General features: G+C 33.3%; 1 protein-coding gene across 2 annotated transcripts in view; it reads left to right on the top strand.

Moving 5' to 3' along the window:
- Nucleotides 1-15,158: 15,158 nt before the first annotated feature.
- LOC131152282 (uncharacterized) overlaps nucleotides 15,159-18,668 on the top strand; it is a 93,655-nt gene continuing 90,145 nt past the window's right edge. Inside the window, exons 1-2 of one of the 2 annotated variants that reach the window (XM_058104067.1) lie at nucleotides 15,159-15,553; nucleotides 16,635-16,846. In XM_058104067.1, the coding sequence (XP_057960050.1) occupies nucleotides 15,412-15,553; nucleotides 16,635-16,846 (354 nt within the window). In that variant the 5' untranslated portion in view covers nucleotides 15,159-15,411. The remainder of the gene's footprint in view (nucleotides 15,554-16,634; nucleotides 16,847-18,668) is intronic. The other variant, XM_058104066.1, reaches the window with a different exon arrangement.

Below are 18,668 nucleotides of genomic sequence, written 5' to 3'. Positions count from 1 at the left end.
GCTACCGCCAGCACAATAGGGACAAATGCTATTTGGGTGGTCGTAGATCGGTTGACGAAGACCACTTACTTTATCCCTATTAAATTCAGCTATTCTATGGACATGCTAGCAGAGCTGTATATTTAGGAGGTAGTTCGCGCCCACGGTGTGCCGGTATCTATAGTCTCATACCGAGATCCCCAATTTACTTCACAATTTTGGAAGGGCTTTTAGGAGGCTATGGGAACACAGTTAGCATTCAGCACAACTTTTCATCCTCAGACTGATGGGCAGACTGAGAGAACAATTTAGATACTTAAGGATATGTTACGAGCTTATGTGCTAGATTTTGGGGGTAGCTGGACCCAATATCTGCCACTGGTGGAATTCGCATATAATAATAGTTATCAAGTCAGCATCGACATAGCACCATACGAGGCGTATGGTAGGAGGTGTCGTTCTCCACTGTACTAGGATGAAGTGGGTGAGAGGTGAGTTTTGGGACCAAAATTGGTGCAACAGGCATACATTAAAGTCTAACTAATTAAAGACAGAATTAGTGCAGCTAAGAGTCGGCAGAAAAGTTATGTAGATACTTGCCGTCAGAGTTAGAGTTTGATATGGGAGATTGGGTATTTTTGAAGGTAGCTCCATTGAGAGGAATTATGAGATTTAGGAAAAAGGGTAAGCTAAGCCCTAGGTACATTAGCTCATTCGAGATACTTAAGAGAGTGGGGTTAGTTGCCTACAGGCTAGCTCTACCACCAACTTTGTCTAAAATACATGATGTATTTCATATTTCCAAGCTGAGGAAGTATGTACGTCCTAGATCCTTCCCACATGGTCAATTATGCAGAGATAGAACTCAGGGATACCTTGGCTTATGAGAAAACCCAAGTGCAGATTCTGGACAGGAAGGAACATGAATTATGCAGTAAGAAAATACCATTAGTAAAAGTCTTGTAGAGGAATCATGAGGTGGAAGAAGTTTCTTGGGAACTTGAAAAAGAAATACGACAAAAATACTCGCACCTTTTTAGTGGGGATTGATAGTAATTAGGAAAAGATACAAGTAAGTATGTTAAATTTCTTTTGTATAGGATAGTCAGTATACATAATAGGTTTTGTTAATAGATAGTATTCTGGTTGTGAGAGAATTTTATTTTATGTGTAATTGTAATCTCCCAGGACCCTGAATGTAACCATCCGCCATGAGTGAGGGTAAGCAATAAAATAAGTAGCCATTTTTTTCAAAAGATGGTGTTCAATACAGATAGTAAATTTCGAGGACGAAATTTTTATGTGGAGGGAAGAATGTAAAAACTTGAAAAATTATAGCAAATAATAATAAAGGAAAGGAGGAGAAGGGAAATTCAAAAAAGGGAAAAAAAGTGTTCGTTGATGAACCCTCCGGTTTCGTCGACGAACTCCCTATTGGATTCATCGCACACCATGTGTCCCGTTGACGAAAGATTACTGAGAGGGGTAATTTCAGGGCTTGAAATTCATCAACGAAGGTTATGAGTTCGTGGATGAACTCCCTTCTTGGCCTCATTGACAAAGCTAGTTGTATAAATAGCTCAAACTCAGATTTCAGCAAGCAAATCCGCATGCAACTCCTTTTCTCTCTCTCTAAACTTCATCCTCCACTCATTCTCTCTAGATTTTTGGCCCGGTTCTCCGCTGGTTCGATTATCTGAAGCTACCATGCTACCCTTGAGAAGATTCTCTTCAAGTCTGCTGGAGTAGATCGTACGTTAGGCCAATTTGGGCACCATCCCAAATTTTGGGTAAGTTGGTTATTTTAAGTTTTATAAGGAATTTGATGTTTTTGGACTGAGGAGAATATATTAGGTAAGATAATACTGAAGTTTTGTTGGGGAAAATGTGAATTTCAGGGTGTTATTCAAGGAACATTGTAGGTGTAGGTTTGGTTAGTTTGTGGGCTTCTCAATAAGACAGGTAAAGGAAATATGCTATGCTAACAAATTTAGGAATTTTTATCAGTATCAATTATAACATTTGAATATGAGTACAGGGTGTGATTTTGAATACGTTAGAATGTAGATTATTACAGATTTTAATACATGAGTTTTATTTGGTGTGTGGCATGAGTTTATATATATTCAGTATAGAATTTATACAGTTCTAAAAATATCATGAAATATATATATATATATATATATATATATATATATATATGTTCTACAAAATTATAAATTTCCAGTATACATATAGATAGACAATTTACAGAATATTCAGAAACATGATTTATAGTATTTCAGGTTATCATGACTTCAGAACCATGATATTCAGATTTTTAGTAAGAAATTCAGATTATTCAGATCAGTTTTACAATATTATGGTCATTCTAAAATCATGGTAAAAACAATAAGATAATTATAAATATCAGTATTATATAGTATCAGACCTTGATGAATTATTCAGTCAGATTCAGTGAGTAGAGCACGGTACCATTGCTATTTCAGTTCAGAGTGCAACCACATAACTCATATAATATGTGGATTTTTCAGTAGTCGATCATGCCTATGTTGTGGACAGGCTCCCTGTCAGTTAGGGTTGAGGAGGCTGATCTGACTTTCAGAGTTCAGTTGACTTATCTTGATCGACCAACCAGTGTTAAGTCTCGCCTATGGACCACACAACCCTATCATGAGGGGTTAAATCATGACATACAGTTTTCCAGGGTATTATCACAATTATTTATATGTATATAGATTTACAGTAAACAACAGATATATTATAGTATTAGCAGTATGAATAGGTAGAAAGTTCAGTTAACACAATTGCATTTTAAACTATATAGGTGTGCATTGCAATATAAATTGTTTTATCTGTTAACTCAGTTTCATAATTTTTATCGGTATAATTTATATATGTAACTCATCTGCCACACTCTGGTAATAGCATATTTCACCTAACTGAGAGTTGTCTCATCCCAGTAATTTACCACCTGGTCCGTGATGTACTGTCCTGTTTGGAGGGTAAGTATTTTGGGAAATCACTTTTGAGTAGTCCCTAGGTTCAGGTGAGGGTATTTTGGGAATGGTTATGTAAGTATATTTTGGAGAGATACTGACTCTGGTATTGTATATATTTGATGTGGTTATTTGCTTCCTGCTTTCCCCTGCATAGGTAGTATATGGACATACAGGTTTCACGGTCCCTACCTGGTCCGTGATGATGTTATGGTTTATAATAGAAGGTATTAGAGTAGTGAAATTTTATAGATTATATATATATATATATATATATATATATATATATAAAATCAGGTCGTTACATATTTATTATCATTTGTTATTTTTTAGTAGTTTGTTTGTCATATAGAAAAAGGAAGCGTAGAGAGAGAGAGAGGATGAACGGTTGTTAGAGACGACGATGTCGAGCATTGTGCTTCGGCGAGGCAAGGTGGGCAAAGAACGGTGACAGTGCCAGGATGGCACTGTTAGGGATTTATACTGAAAGACGTGTTTAATGTAATTGGTTTTAGTATTTATTAATAACTTCAGTTATTCCATTTTAATGAGAATCTTTGTGAGCAATGTTTGCCTAACATTATTTATTTAATGATTATGCATGTGTGTCTATTATTCTATATAGTAGGTGATCTAGTGTGTAGAGTACAACTTATACACAGAAGATTAGATCATCAGTTCTTATAGAATATTAATTTATTTTTCACAGTCTTAAATGAAATTGGACACACCATTGGTAGGACTGTAGCACAAGGTTTCAATAGGTTTGTCTTGACTATTTGGAATGGTACAATTCAAACATCTTGTGCTAGTACACTGTGTGTGTATTGAACATGATCATCTTGGGGTAATTGTTTTTATACTGACTATATAAAACAATTAATACCTTATGGTTATTATGAGTGCTTATGCTCTTAATCCTGATATATTTATTGGACACGTGCATATAGTGTTTATTACTTTGATTCATAGAAGAGTGAGATTCTTTATGGGTCAAAAAACTCAGTGAGTTGGGTGATGACATTATGTGTATGGTGAACATTAATTATTGATGGATTCCACGCCTCGGTATCGGGATTGATGATACCCCCTTGAGGAAGCTTATAAGTTTTGATTGTGTCAAACCTTGCAGGTGGATTTTGAGTTTGCCACATCAATTAAGTTAAGTGGAAGGTCTCAGGGAATTAATATGTCAATTAATTAAATTGTTAGTAATTTAATTTAATAAATGGGTATTTGTAATCTTTTACGTAAGGAGATAAATAAGCATTTAATAATAGGAGCTCGAAATTTAATTTCGAATATGACAGGGAGTGCAATTATAATTTTGTAGTGGTATGAATTATAATTAATGTAATTAAGGATGAATTCGAGTAGGATTAGGAATTCTTAATTACGTGGTAAGCCCTAGTCATATTTGCCCACAAAGGTCCCTGTTGTAGCCTATATACACGCGCTCCATTCAGCAACTAGGGAGAGATAAGTGAACTCTCACATAGGCAGACATTTTTCATGAGAGAAGAAAGCCCTAACAACGGCTTACGAGCCCACTCTCTCAAGATCAAGGCATGTTCAAGGAATACAGTAAAAGATTCCTTGTCTTCAAGAGCTTGTTTTCGTACTTGCAGATTTGGGATCAAACCAGACAGATATCGCAAGTATAATCCTAATCACGTAATTAAGGTTTGCATGATTAGATTATTTTTTTTGTTATCCGTATGCACTACAGCCGGATCTTAGGGTTATTCCACAAGTCCCTTCATGCACAGCCATGGGCGTCCATGGCCAAACTATAGCATGCAAGTTGAAAACAAAAAAAGTAAAAAATAAATAGGGCTTTGTGTTTTTCTGGAGATGATAGGTTGCGGTAGCCAATGGTGGTGGTTTGGGAGTTGAATAGCGAGCATGGGCCTACAGCAGCAATGGCAGCTAGAGCATAGAAGAAGAATAGTGTTGCCAGAAACTAGAGGCCACCGGTGGTGTTTCCTAAGGGTAATAATAGGCATCTACACTTGGGTGGTCTGCAGATGGCTAGCCTTATTGGCCTAACAAGGCGTAATCCCATTTTGATAATGACAAATCAAGGCATTTAATTGTACCATTAAGTGTGTATACAGGTATTACAGTATAAAAGTACAATGGAAGATGCAAAATGGAAAGTCATGATTATACACGACGATCATCTATGGCTAATAACATGAAACTTGGATGAAGACCAAGCTTAAGGACATGAAGACCTAAAATTTTGATTATGTAATTGCAATTAGGAATTCATGTAAGTACATCTCAATTAACTTATGTTATGAAGCTCTTAGGTTACTTAATTGGACCTTAGATACTTTTTAAAATCTTGGAAAATGTTTTTACAAGGTCAAAAAGTTATTTCAAAAGGTTAAAATCATTTTTGGAATGAAAAAGGATATTTAAGCTTGCATCAAATTGGTCTATCTTTGATCATTTAAGCTTTCATTTGACCATTTGTCTTTGAAATGTAAACTTTCAATTCAATTGGTGATCACTTGATCTTGAACTCATATGCTTGATTCCTGAAACATCATCACTTTAACCAAAACATGTTAAATTCCCTTGATTTGTTATCATCAAAATAAGATTCGTAAGCCTTGTTAAGCCAACAAAATTTCTAGATCATTATGCATTATATATTTCATATTGTATTTGTGGTCAACAAAAATTTTTAGGGCTTAAGAGTCATGATTGTCATGTGTTAATGCAATAACTTTTTCCACTTGCATTGCAAGGAACCTTGCCTGATAAAGTCAACTCTGTATTAATTGAGCTTTGTGGGTTCTTTCGAGCAAATGTACTTGGAAAGAGAAGAGTATTTTCTTCCAGCTTCCTTATTGGAAGCATAACCTCATATGTCACAATCTTGATGTAATGCATATTGAGAAGAATTTATGTGATAATATTTTCAATATTTTAGTAAATATTGATAAGAAGTCAAAAGACAATATAAGCACTCGTCGTGATTAGTAATAGATAAAGATAAGAAAAAAAGTATGGCCTCAAAAGTGAGACTCAGAAAGAACATATCTCCCTCCTACTTGCTTTACCATAGCTCCAAACAAGAATTTTTTTTTTTTATAAAGTATTGGAGAATGTTAAATTTCTAGATCATTATGCATCATATATTTCCTATTGTACTTGTGGACAACAAAAATTATTAGGGCTTAAGATTCATTACTATCATGTGTTAATGCAATAACTTCTTCCACTTGCATTATAAGGAATCTTGCCTGATAAAGTTAGCTCTGTATTAATAGAGCTTTATGGGTTCTTTTGAGCATTATATGGGAAAGCTTTTAAGTACATGAGCTTGAGGTGCTTGAAGCAGAGGTTGTAACAATTCTTTGCAACATGGATGGAAGCAAAGGTTGCTTGTTTAGCTTCTGAGGCTAAAGTTACAGGGCTAGTGCACTATAGATGGATGTTTCTATAAAATTTTAACTTTGATGTTCTATTATAATATTACATATCTCACACATTAATAGTTCAATGTATTCATTTATTATTTCTTAATTTAGGTATTTTTCCACTTTAAAATCCAATGTGCATAATCGAGTGTTACCAGAGGGTTCAATAGCAGAAGCTTACCTTGCAAATAAGTGTTTAGCATTTTGTTCCTAATATTTGAGGTGCGTCATATGATCCAACTGGTTCAGTAGGACTAACGATGACAAAAAACCTAGAGTAGTGCAATGATCCCAGCTTTTCCCAAATATAAGGTGACCATAAAGGAGAATTGAAAGAATTTAATTGGATGAGAAAATGTGGAATCAAGCACACCGTTATGTGTTTTTCAGCTGCGATTGCAATCTAGTTGAAATTTTTAGAGCGTCAGTGTACAATAATTAGCTTAATTGGTGAATATATTACAACTATATGTGAATGACTTGCATATAATGTTTATATGCATAGAGAACATGTTGTTGTAGTTAAAATATTACATTGACGTCGTCATTTAAGACAACATGAGATTGATCGATTGCATAGTGAAACCTTTCATGAGTGGTTTAGGGAATATGTAAGTATTGCATACCTTTTTGCAAAATATAAGGCGTTGTTCTTCTTGTTATATTGATTTGATAGGTTGAAATGATGCTTTTTTTATGAACTAGTTTAGGAGGTTGATGATCAATCTAATAGCCATATTATAAATATATTAAAGCACTTGCACAAGGCCTAAATTATATTTCTAGAAGATTTAAAGATTTTGATGTGAATAATGGCTATTGGTTTTGAACTAATGAGTATGAAAAGGATATGAACATTTAAAATAGTGGAGTTATGGTCATTGCAAAGACGTAAAGCTACGAAAGTAGCAATGATCAACATCCAATGTTAGGATATGATCTGTACTACGTGATTGACATCATTAAAATGAATTATTATGACAGATTTAAAGTTGTATTCTTTAATGTAATTGGGTTGATATAGCTCAAAGTGGAGGTGTGAAAAAAAGATGCTTTGGGGTTTACCGTACTCAAATTTTCCCACTTGATACATTGTGGGGAATGTTTGAGTAATGAGCCATTTGTCTTTGCATCCCAAGCTCAACAAGTCTTTTTTTTTTTTTTCCCAAGATTGTAAAAATCATGATGTTTCATTCCATTGGTTACTAAATCGAGAGATAGCTTTGACATGGAATTATCCATGGATGCTAAACAACAGACCTTTAATAACTTGGGTCACACTATTGACCAAAAAAATGTGACAATGACATTTATTGGGCTCAAAATGATGTCGAAGAAACTTTGGTTGACACGCATGAAGTTAAAGCTCCAAATGATGGTAAAGATAATGAGCATGGTGAAAACAAAAATGTGGCAGATGGAGACTAATTTTATTTATATTTGTGTTTCAAATGTCTTAGCATTTTTTGAAAGGAACATTTCATGTGCTTGGTTTGACTGTTGTTAAAAGTTTATTATAAATATGATTTTCTTTATGAATTCTCTAGTTATTGTTATATTTACGTTGCTCACTTTGTGTCACATAGTTTTATTTTTCTATTGTAAATAAGAAATTACTCCTTGATATAAAGCTTTGGTTACAATGGCAAAAAGAAGAAGGTTATGCAAGTTCACAGTCAATGCTCAATCTCGAAGGGAGTTGGATTCCACAATTTTCACTTCATGCAAATTCTAACAATGGAAATGCACTTGATTGCTGTGAAATAGGCGAAGAAACTATATTGGATGAAATTTGTTTTATTGAAGCTTGAAATCAAAAGTTCATTAATTTGTGTATATTAACTGAATTTGTGATATGTTGATTCATTTTGATTTTTCACACACACACACACACACACATTTTACACCTTATGACTCTTCAAATCAGAGGAGGGTGTGAGGGACTACAATACTAGCTGACATCTGGAATCAACCTGAAGAAGAAAAGATTAGTGTGCACTTCAACAAGAGAGGGCAACCCATTGGAAAAATAAGGAGGTGTGTTAGATTAATTTTTAGGTACAATTGTAAGGAATTCACTCTAGACGCCCTTGCATTTTACAAATTGGAGAATTTTCCCAAAGAAAACTAAATGTGATTTGATGCAAATTATGATGATAATATTTTATGCAAAAATATTTTATGTAACTTATTTGTTATTTTTCTCTTATTGAATTGTTTTGTTTTCTTTTACAGAGTAAGTTTATAATATAGTCTTGTGGTGAAAATGGGTTTTGAGATCATTGGGAAAGAAATGGAAAGATTACAAATGCGAGCTGAAGGCTAAATATTTTTGAAAAATATGGAACTATTAATAAGCTTCTTGCTAATAGGCCTAAATATATCCCAAGGGATCAATGGACTTCTCTTATCTTATGTTGACATTTAGACAAAGCAAAGGTGTGGTCATCTTTATATTATACATTGATGTTGGGGTTCATATTTTATATGAAATTTAACAATTATTGTAATGTTAGAAGTGTAGTGGTATAAACAAATGGAATCAGTCAAAACAACAAATGCCCCACACTGTAGGATCCAAAAGTTTTGCATGAATCATAGATGAAAAGGTATTTTGATATGATTTCAAACTTTAAATAAGTAATTGATATCTTATATTAAAGTATGCATATTAATTATTTCCTATGTTTTATGATTGATTAGGCTAAGAATGGAGTAAAATCATCACGAGCAGTGATATTCATAGACACTCATAAGGAGCGTAAAGATGGAAGACCAATTAATGAGGAGTCAACAAGTAAAGTTGTAAGTTCATGTAACACTAAATAACTTCAATCTTTTGCTTTTAAATATTTAGTATATTGAAATATGTTTCCTCCCTTCCTTTTGTGCTTTATGATGATTTAGTATATTAAAATATGTTTCTTCCCTTACTTTTGTGCTTTATGATGATTTTAGGATGAAATGAAGCAAAATTTATCTAAGTAAGAAATTTTTGAGGATCAAATCCATAAGGGAGTAGCATGGATAGGTGACGTGTATTCTTGAGTGATGGATCCAGAGAGTTTGGACAAATGCAAGGCTTAGGACTCGGTCTTACTCCAACAAGTTTGTGGGGATTTCATATTCTCATTAGTATAAAGGAGCCTCAGTAGATGTCGATGTAATGACCCGGAGAATAATGACATTTAAATAATAGAAAGAAAGGGAAATGGAAATAGTAACAGAAGGAGGCAGTCGATTTTGGGAGTAATAACTAAGGGAATTTGTCAGGTCCTCGTCGATGAACACAAGGGATTCGTCGACGAGGGTACAAGAGGGCCTCGTTGACGAAAACAAGTTTCGTTGATGAGAAGATACCGAGAGATAATTTTTGGAACTCTGAAATTCATCGACGAGGGTGCAGGTTCGTCGACGAACTATCTACAGGACTCGTCAATGAGGTGACATGTCTCGTCGTCGAATCCGGCTCTATAAATAGCCTAAAACTCGAATTTAATTGTAGAAAATTAGAAATCTCTCACTCCCTCTCTCTTCTCTACGGTTCCTCTCTCCTCGATTTCAGGTCGGATTTTCGCCGGTTCGACGATCTAAAGCCACCACGATGCTCCTGAAGAAGTTCTCTCCATTTTTACCGGAGCGGATCGTTGGTGGGAGCAAGTCGAAATTTGTCCCCGAATCAAGGTAAGACTTTTTATGCCGAATTTGGTTTTACTGTAGTTGATATTCACGTGAAAATACTGAAATTTAGTACTGGGAGTTTTCATTTTCAGGGTATTGATCAGGAAATCCTACGGGTATGAGTCCAGGAATTCACGGGGGCTTTTTAGTTGTCAGGTAAAAGAATAAACTAAAACAGTTATTTTTCACAAGTATTATTATTATTTATCGACAAATTAATTTTTAGGAAAACATGCTTGATATTTGGATATTATTGAGAAAAATGTATGTTATTGGGAAAATACTGCTATTATACGGAAAATGTGATTTTAGAATGAAATGTATTGAATTATTCAACTTGTGTGGCATGAATGTTATTTTTCATGAAAAGTAATATGACAAATTTTACGAATAAAGCATGTTTTCAGGAGTTATGAAAAGATATAGTATATTATGATGATTTTGATAAGTACATGATAATTGATTATTTTCAGAATGATATGTATGAAATGATTTCGGCGCGAGGCCGTATATATATTTATGAAATGATGTTCGGTGTGAGGCCGTATTTATGAAATGTTCGGCTCGAGGCTATATTTATGAAATGATGTTCGGCGCGAGGCCGTATTTATGAAATGATTTTCGGTGCGAGGCCGTATTTATGAAATTATGGAAAATGCTATAATATCATGTATTATATGTTATCAGAACCCGGATGTTAGTTTAGTTCAGTTTCAGGAGCTCGGTACCGTAGCTTATAGATTAGATATCTATGATTCAAATTGGTGCTAACCACTCCACGAGGGGGTGGGAGATGGATAGTCGATGTGGCTTTCAGTGTAGAGTTGTAGACGTCCACCTGGCAGTCCGGACCAGGGTGTGGCAGGTCCATCATACTTACAGATATTTTTGACTCGGCATGGTCAGCTAGCCATTGTCGAGTCCCGCCTTTGGGCTGCACAACCCTTCATGGGGGGTAATACATGACATCAGTTAGCTATTCATCTTGGGTATGTTTTTAGTATTATCAGCTATAATAGTCGTTTTATGAGCGATATGATTTATTAGCAAATATGAAAGTATATGATTATTCAGTATGATATGATGAATGCTTACAAATATATAAAATGTACTGTATATGTATAATTGCATTAAATGTTCATGTTGCCACACAGTTGTATTTAGTTAATTTTCCCATACTGAGAAGTGTCTCACCTCCGAATTTAATTAATTTTTCAGGAGACCCTGAGAGACCGGCGGGTCGTGGCCGCCGTTGAGTTTGTTAAGTTACCCTACTAGGAGGGTAAGATTTTGTGCTAGGATTAGGATTATTTTGTTGTGAGATCCTAGTTGTATTTGGAATGTTATGGGAGATTGAACATATATGTATGTTATTTTGGTGTAAGTAGAATCTAGTATTATGTTTTATGGTTGGATGATTGTAATTTTATACTTACTGCTACTTAGGTTTCCGCTGTTTATGATTGGTCTATCTCCATTGCCCACGGGTTGGGTTGATCATATACTTAAAAATGCTTATTATTTGATAAGTTAAGCAGGTCGTCACAGTTGACTTTGCAGAAGATAGAGTTTGCAAGTTGGATGAATAAACAAAAATGATGGAAGAACGTAATGCTAAAGAATTAAATTTTATGAAAGGCCATCATGCTAAAGAATTGAATTCTATGAAAGACCATCAAGCACGAGTAAAGGCTAAACTCACAATGATGAAAGCATTAATTATGAGCAAAATTCTTCCATAAGATGGACCTCCATCAAATGTGTTTCCTCACAATTCATGATGCCTCGAGAAACTAATCAAGGTATATACCTTTTGCCTTAGAATTTGACGGTGAATGTCCATTTGTGCATGAATATGGATATGGGATTTATAAAATAACTAGGACATAATTATTGTGGGCCTTGAGCATGTGTCATATGGAAATGCAATACTAATAGGGTTATAATCGATGCTAAGGATGTACTAGGCTAAGGTTTACAAATAGAGTGAAGTTTGAAGTACTAATGCTTGATAGGAAGATGTATATGGTGAACTAGGTTCGTTAAGACTAGGTTGCTTGATAAAGTTTTCAATTTTACTTTCTCTAGGATGAAGGAATCAAATACTTTTAGGGAATTTTGCTTTTTATGTTCTTTCATTCGTTTAAGTCACACTTCCCGTATTGCTCTGTTGGGCTGTATTATCTTTTCCCTTTGTAGCACTTGTCTCTTTTAAAGTTCCTATGGTAGTATCTAAGAGATTAGAAAGGAAAAGCTTTGTGGTGGTGCTAGATTATGGGTATCATTGGTGTATTTCAATAGAAAGAAATGCTCGAATATTTATGGGTGCATACTTCTCTTAATATTTTTTGGGATAAAGTTTAATTAAATAAGAAATTGCAGGAAAGTTTTAGATGAGAGAAATAAAGTTATAAATATCAATAAAATTATTTTTTGTTATTTTTTTATATTCTATCATAAGTGCTTCACTTGTTTTTTTTATGTAGATTTCCTTTCTTTTCTTCATTTTTCCTTCTTCTCTTACTTGTATTATTTTATTTATATATTTTCATTCTCCTTTTCTGCAGGTCATAACTTATGATGAGCTGATGGTTTAACATGAAGTTCTTGGACTCAATAATGGATTAAATGGGGATTCTGATTTAAGAATTGGACATGGTTTTTTTTTTTAGGGTTTATGAATGTACTGGACAAGTATGTTTGGACTTAAGACTTGTCTATTTTTGTAATCCATTTTTAAATAGTGTGTTACAAGATAATTCTATAAGTTTCTTAATCTTAATTTGATAGTTTACTATTTGATTTCAATTAATTTTGATGAAAATAATTTGCTTATTGGATGTTTATTTCAAATAGCAGGAGACAATTATGTTGATACTAATTTCCAAGTATAAATGTTACCTTTTGATAGGAAAAAGCCATATATAATAGGGAATTTAACAAGTGGTTGAGTTTTAGTAGTAATTGTAATTATTGTTAAAACATATTGTAGAAATATTTAGCAACGATTCAAATTGATGATAAAGGGCTTATACACAAGCTTGCAAGATCCTTTTATTGACAAATATAATTGTCACACTTAATTGCCACTGATGTCCATATCTATCGTGACGATTAAGATGACCTTTTTTGGAAACTGTTGTAATTGCCGCTAGAACTTGTGCTGACGCCAATTATAGTAACAATTGTGCAATTGGCGGTAAAGGAAATAGCGGCGATATAATTGCCGCTTAATGGTAAAATAATTGTGGCTAAAAACGTATTATGTAGTAGTGTATTTCCCAATCAATACAATTTTTTTTTTCTAGTATGAATTTATATTTTTTATAAATATAATCAAATTAATTGAAATTAAAATTTCAATTTAAAAAATAAATAAAAAATATTACTTCTGTAATACATATATTAAAATTCAAAAAAATTCAACATGCATGATATAAAAATGACAAAGTCAACACAAGACTATTACTTCCCTACAATAAATCTAAATAAATTTTGAATTATCGAGGAATAAATATTTATTCCAAAACCAATTAAAATGGGCAAGAAAGAGGAGGGGGGGTGACATCAAATCCGTATATGCAAATTTAAAAGAATTTTCAAACACATAAAGAATGCAATGATTATGCTCCATTTAAAAAAAAAAGAAATCTATTTTTTTAAGTGTTAAAGTAAAAATTGTTAGTAGAAATTTGTCCTGTAGATTGGATATGTCAATTTTGAATATAGAAATAAGTTTATTTGATAGTTAGTAATATCAATTTTAAATCAATAATGTATGTATCTTTTAATGTAACAAATTTTTTATTGCTAATTACTAAATTTAGACAATCCCATTTATTGAATAACAAATTTAAAGTATAAAAAAAAAATCAATTCAATTATTATATTACCAATTTAAGGGATACAAACAAAATTAAAATGAGATTTTTTTTATGGGATGGTTCCATTAGAAAAGTATAAAGGTAGGTCATTAAATTAAACCTAATAAAATAAATACTTGACTATATTATAGCAATATTTTGACTTTGATGCTAAATTGTTAAATGAAGTCTATAAAATTTTTAATTTTCTAATATCTCTTTACTATAGTCAAATTTATTGAATACTTGACATATAAAAGGAATGATGATAAATTTTTATAGACTATACTTAAATAATTTTATTATTGAACTTCTAATTTTATTAGTAAACTTTGTGTTACTCAGAAAATTAGTGTTATTTTATAATCATGCAAATAATGCTAATTCTTATGGGGTGAAACACTTATTTAATGTATGTTGTCAAAATTTTGATATGCTATACTTTTTTTTTTTTAGATTACGCACCGGGTTTCCACGTGTCCGTTTACGGTTCACCTGACCTCGTGAGAGACACTCCCGCAGGCCACACTACCACCTGAACCACACCCTGGGGGTATGGTGAGTATATATATATATATATATGTGTGTGTGTGTGTGTGTGTGTGCATTTTTTTAATAGAAGGTTGATAATATTAAATAATGACATGTGCATGAAGAAAGTATAAACTTTTTTGGGTGTTATATATCAACATTCAATGCTCACAATCAATATGAAGGAAGTTCAAATCCTCTCGGGTTCGTTTCCGCCTCTAGATTCTTGAAATTTACCGTCCTTTAGAGTTGTGGGGTTGGTTTCAAGGGGCGCGGGATTAGTCACGTGAATCGTAAAACGGACACGTGAAAATTCGGTGCGTAATCTAAAAAAAATCAAACAAAAGGAAAAAAAAGTCAAACAAATTGTTAATGGATGGTAAATGCTAGTAATAAATGCATTTAATGTTTGAATAACATTAATAGTTATTTTAGATTTATTGGTGTGTGGGGGGAGGTGGTCGTCCATCTTAAAGAGGTTGAATGCCCAAAACCTCTTTCTTCAAGTATCCGTGACCGTATTGTAGACGTTAAATACGTGTCAAATTAGCCATTCATTTATTAATTTTAGTATATTAAAAATGTAATTTATTTTTAATATGTGTATAATTTAGAAAATAGTTACACAAATTTCCTATTATTTAATTAAAATAATAGTATTAGCTTTCTTTACCCCAAAAAAAAGAAAGAAAGAAGAAGAAGAAGCTCAAATAAATACTAAAGCTTGCTTAAAAGTAAGAATACGCTGATGCTGCGGCAGCACATTTGTTCTTTCCTATCCTCCTCATGCTCATAGTCAATGCACATCAAATCAACTTTTTTCAAAACAGGGTTATCCCAGCGTCGGCTAAAGTCACTGATAAAACCATCAAGCAGCAGAAGTGATTTCAAATTTTCACAACCGGAAGGTTCCTGCAAACCATCATGGCATGCTCAGGAGACTCTCCCTCGAAGGCGCTCCGGCGGATTCTTGAACTGCCGGGTGTTCACCTGGGCCCCGCCTGCTTCGATGCTCTCAGTGCAAAGCTTGTGGAGAAAGCTGGCTTTCAGTACTGTTTCACCAGCGGTATGTGGTTGTCTATTTGCGTAATACGACATTTTATGGGTTTAAACTGTATTGATTGATCCCAGTTGGTTATAGTTGGGGACTGTGAGTGTTGGGGATGACTGATTTTGGTTCCAACTTGTGTTTATTTCGTTCCCAGAACATCTGGGTGTGTTATGTTTTGTGTTAATTTAGTCGTGGTTGTGCTGCTCATGTTATTCCGTCCTATTTGCCACATTGACCAAGACTGCACATTGACTGAGACGAGGTACTTGGTTTGATTCTAAGCACCTATGAATTTGGATTTAGGGTCTGCGAATGTTGGAAATGGAGTGTTCTTTTGGTTTTCAAATTCTGAAATAGTTATAAGAATGATTGTTTCTCGGCAATTTTTTTTCCTTTTATTCTTTTCCACTTGATTCTTTTCCTGGTTACAACTGTGGTGGAGTGGTTGTCAGATCGTTCTTGATCACATATCCATTATACACAGAACAACTCCTTTTCTTTGACTTTGGTCGAGTATCTATAGATACTTTTTCAAATTTTGACATCTAAGTCCTTTTTATGTCTAATTTGTTTTTGTCATGGTGGTGTTTATATTCAGGCTGTGTTCTCTTTATTGCTGTACATGCACACACATATTTATTTATTAGTAGGAGTTTAACATTAGCCGCTACGGCAGTCAGTTCTTTGGGGTTTATTTATTGTTAATTGTTATATTCCTTTTGGATATTGGGTGTTCATTGAAGCATAATTTTTCTTAATTTTGGTAGCTTCTGTAACAAATATTGGTTGGACAGTTACTTTAGCAGGGTCATGGAATTTGTGGACATGTATATCAGAAAATTGCGGGTTCTGTTACTTTTGCCTCCAAAAATGTGTGTTATCACTTAATTTTTACTTGAAATAACAACCATTAAAAGTAATATAATACCATTTAACATTATGGTTAAATACAATTTAATTATTTTAGGAATATTGTATACTGATCTGACTTTGAGCTTGTTTTGTTTCTACTTCGCAGTTTTTTTTTTATTTGTTCTCATCAAACTTCTTCAAACATAGAAACAATTTTATTTTGGTCATTTCATGCTTTCTTTAGGTTTTTCAATGTCAGCTGCAAGATTAGGGTTGCCGGATGTGGGTTATATCTCTTATGGGGAAATGATGGATCAAGGGCAACAAATCACCCAAGCTGTATCAATTCCTGTAATTGGGGATGGCGACAATGGTTATGGGAATGCAATGAATGTCAAGAGAACCATCAAAGGATTTATTAAAGCTGGATTTGCTGGAATTCTTCTTGAAGATCAGGTTCATATTATTGGGAAATTTTTACTAGTCATGAAAATAGTTATGTTATATTAGACCGTTTGAATCATATCCCCCTGTTTTAGTCAGAATAAAATTTTGTCAAATCTTCATGACGTTAGTACTTTAATAATTCACATGGGATGTCTGTGTAGAAGAACAGACATACTAAATTGACCTACATGGAGAAAAAAAAATTATGTAGCTGAATGCAAATGGTTGGGATAAAAAGTTAGTTGTTTTTAGTCATTTCCTTTCTTCCCCCTTCTCCCTGTCCTCCTTCTCTTCCTCTTCTTCTCCTCTCTCTCTCTCTCACACACACACACAACCAAGTCTATTTCAAATGCTTTTTAAATTTTTTATGCAAAGAAATTTTGAATTGATGCTTGATTTACTTTCGAGGCTACTTCAAAATTTTCTTACTGCTACAATCAGTTTTGGGTAGGTTTGGTGTGTGTAATTGTAGCAGGTATATGTCTTGGAGTTGAATTATACTAAGCCCTAATTTTGGGATTTGGGAACTTGGCTAAGAAGTGTTCGCTACCAAGGATGGGTATTGGATTTGTTATTTATCAACTAAAAAGAAGTATGTTATGTGTATGAGTGAAACTATTTTGGTTTACTTGACATGTACCCAATAATCCCGTTAGTTCCCTTACTCAAGATTGTTTAGTTGGTTTTCATTCTACAATCAAGGAACCAAGCAATTTTGTGTTAGTCCTTGTTTACATCTAAGAAAATTGTATATTTATATAATTCTTATTTACATGAAATTGATTGGTTATTCAAAATATTATATAATTACGTCTTTAAATATTTTATTAGTAACTATTATTATGTACTAAATAAATTAATTAGTGTAAATATAGGTGAAAACCTTTTAAGCAAAGGATTACTTCACTATAACTTGAAAAATTGTTTTCCTTTTCTAGTTTAACGGTTACAAAAAATTTTAATATATGCTTTTTATATAAAATAGTGGGTGCCTCATGATTGGATAGCCATTACAATTCATTATGTGCTTCCATTGGCATTACAACCAACACAACACCAACATGACCTGAAATGATGATCTAAAAGATGTCTAGTTTAGTGTATAGTGGAACCAAACAAAAACCAAGCTGTTGGCTCCTCTAATCATGTCTTATTGACATGAATTTTCCTGGGATTTTGAGGCTTCTAATTATGAATATGATGTTTTTCAACACTGAAGCTTCCATTAAATTTTTATTTACATGACTAGGATGATTTTTTCTTGAGTTGTTGTCCTTGCTTTGCTTTGGACAGCCTTTGTGGCCTAGTTTTGTGGGATCTAGGGCTGGGGTTAGTGTAGTTCACATGTTGTTCACCCTAGTTGTTCTTGGTTCCTTTCTTGTTTGTTATTGGTCCATATATCTCATATGTGTGCACATGAATGCAAGTAAGGATTATTAAATGTGATTGATGTCATTGCATTTTGTTTTAAGATATTGAGAGCAGAAATCAAAACTTTAGTATCTTTACCTTGTTTTTTGAATTGAGAAGTATTTGATTCCGTGGCTATTGAGGTGTAGTACATACAAGTGTATATTGTTGTATAAGGTAACTCTAGCTGAAAATATTAATGAAAGCAATATTAAATTAAAAATACTTAATATATAAGTCAAAAAATAATTTTTAGTTAAACTGATAAGAAAAGTAGAAATATTAAATATTCCTAGATTGAAAAAAATTAAAACTCTCAATTTCATGTAAGTTAAAAGAAATCTATTTGTTGTCATCACTGCCCTCAATATCAATTGTATCTCTTGTACGGTTGTACCATTATTTTGTCTATTTTCAAAGT

The sequence above is a fragment of the Malania oleifera genome, chromosome 3 (assembly GCF_029873635.1).
Source record: "Malania oleifera isolate guangnan ecotype guangnan chromosome 3, ASM2987363v1, whole genome shotgun sequence".
Taxonomy (NCBI): Eukaryota; Viridiplantae; Streptophyta; class Magnoliopsida; order Santalales; family Ximeniaceae; genus Malania; species Malania oleifera.
The sequence above is the reverse complement of the archived record's forward strand: the minus strand, read 5'-3'. Positions and strand labels throughout refer to the sequence as shown.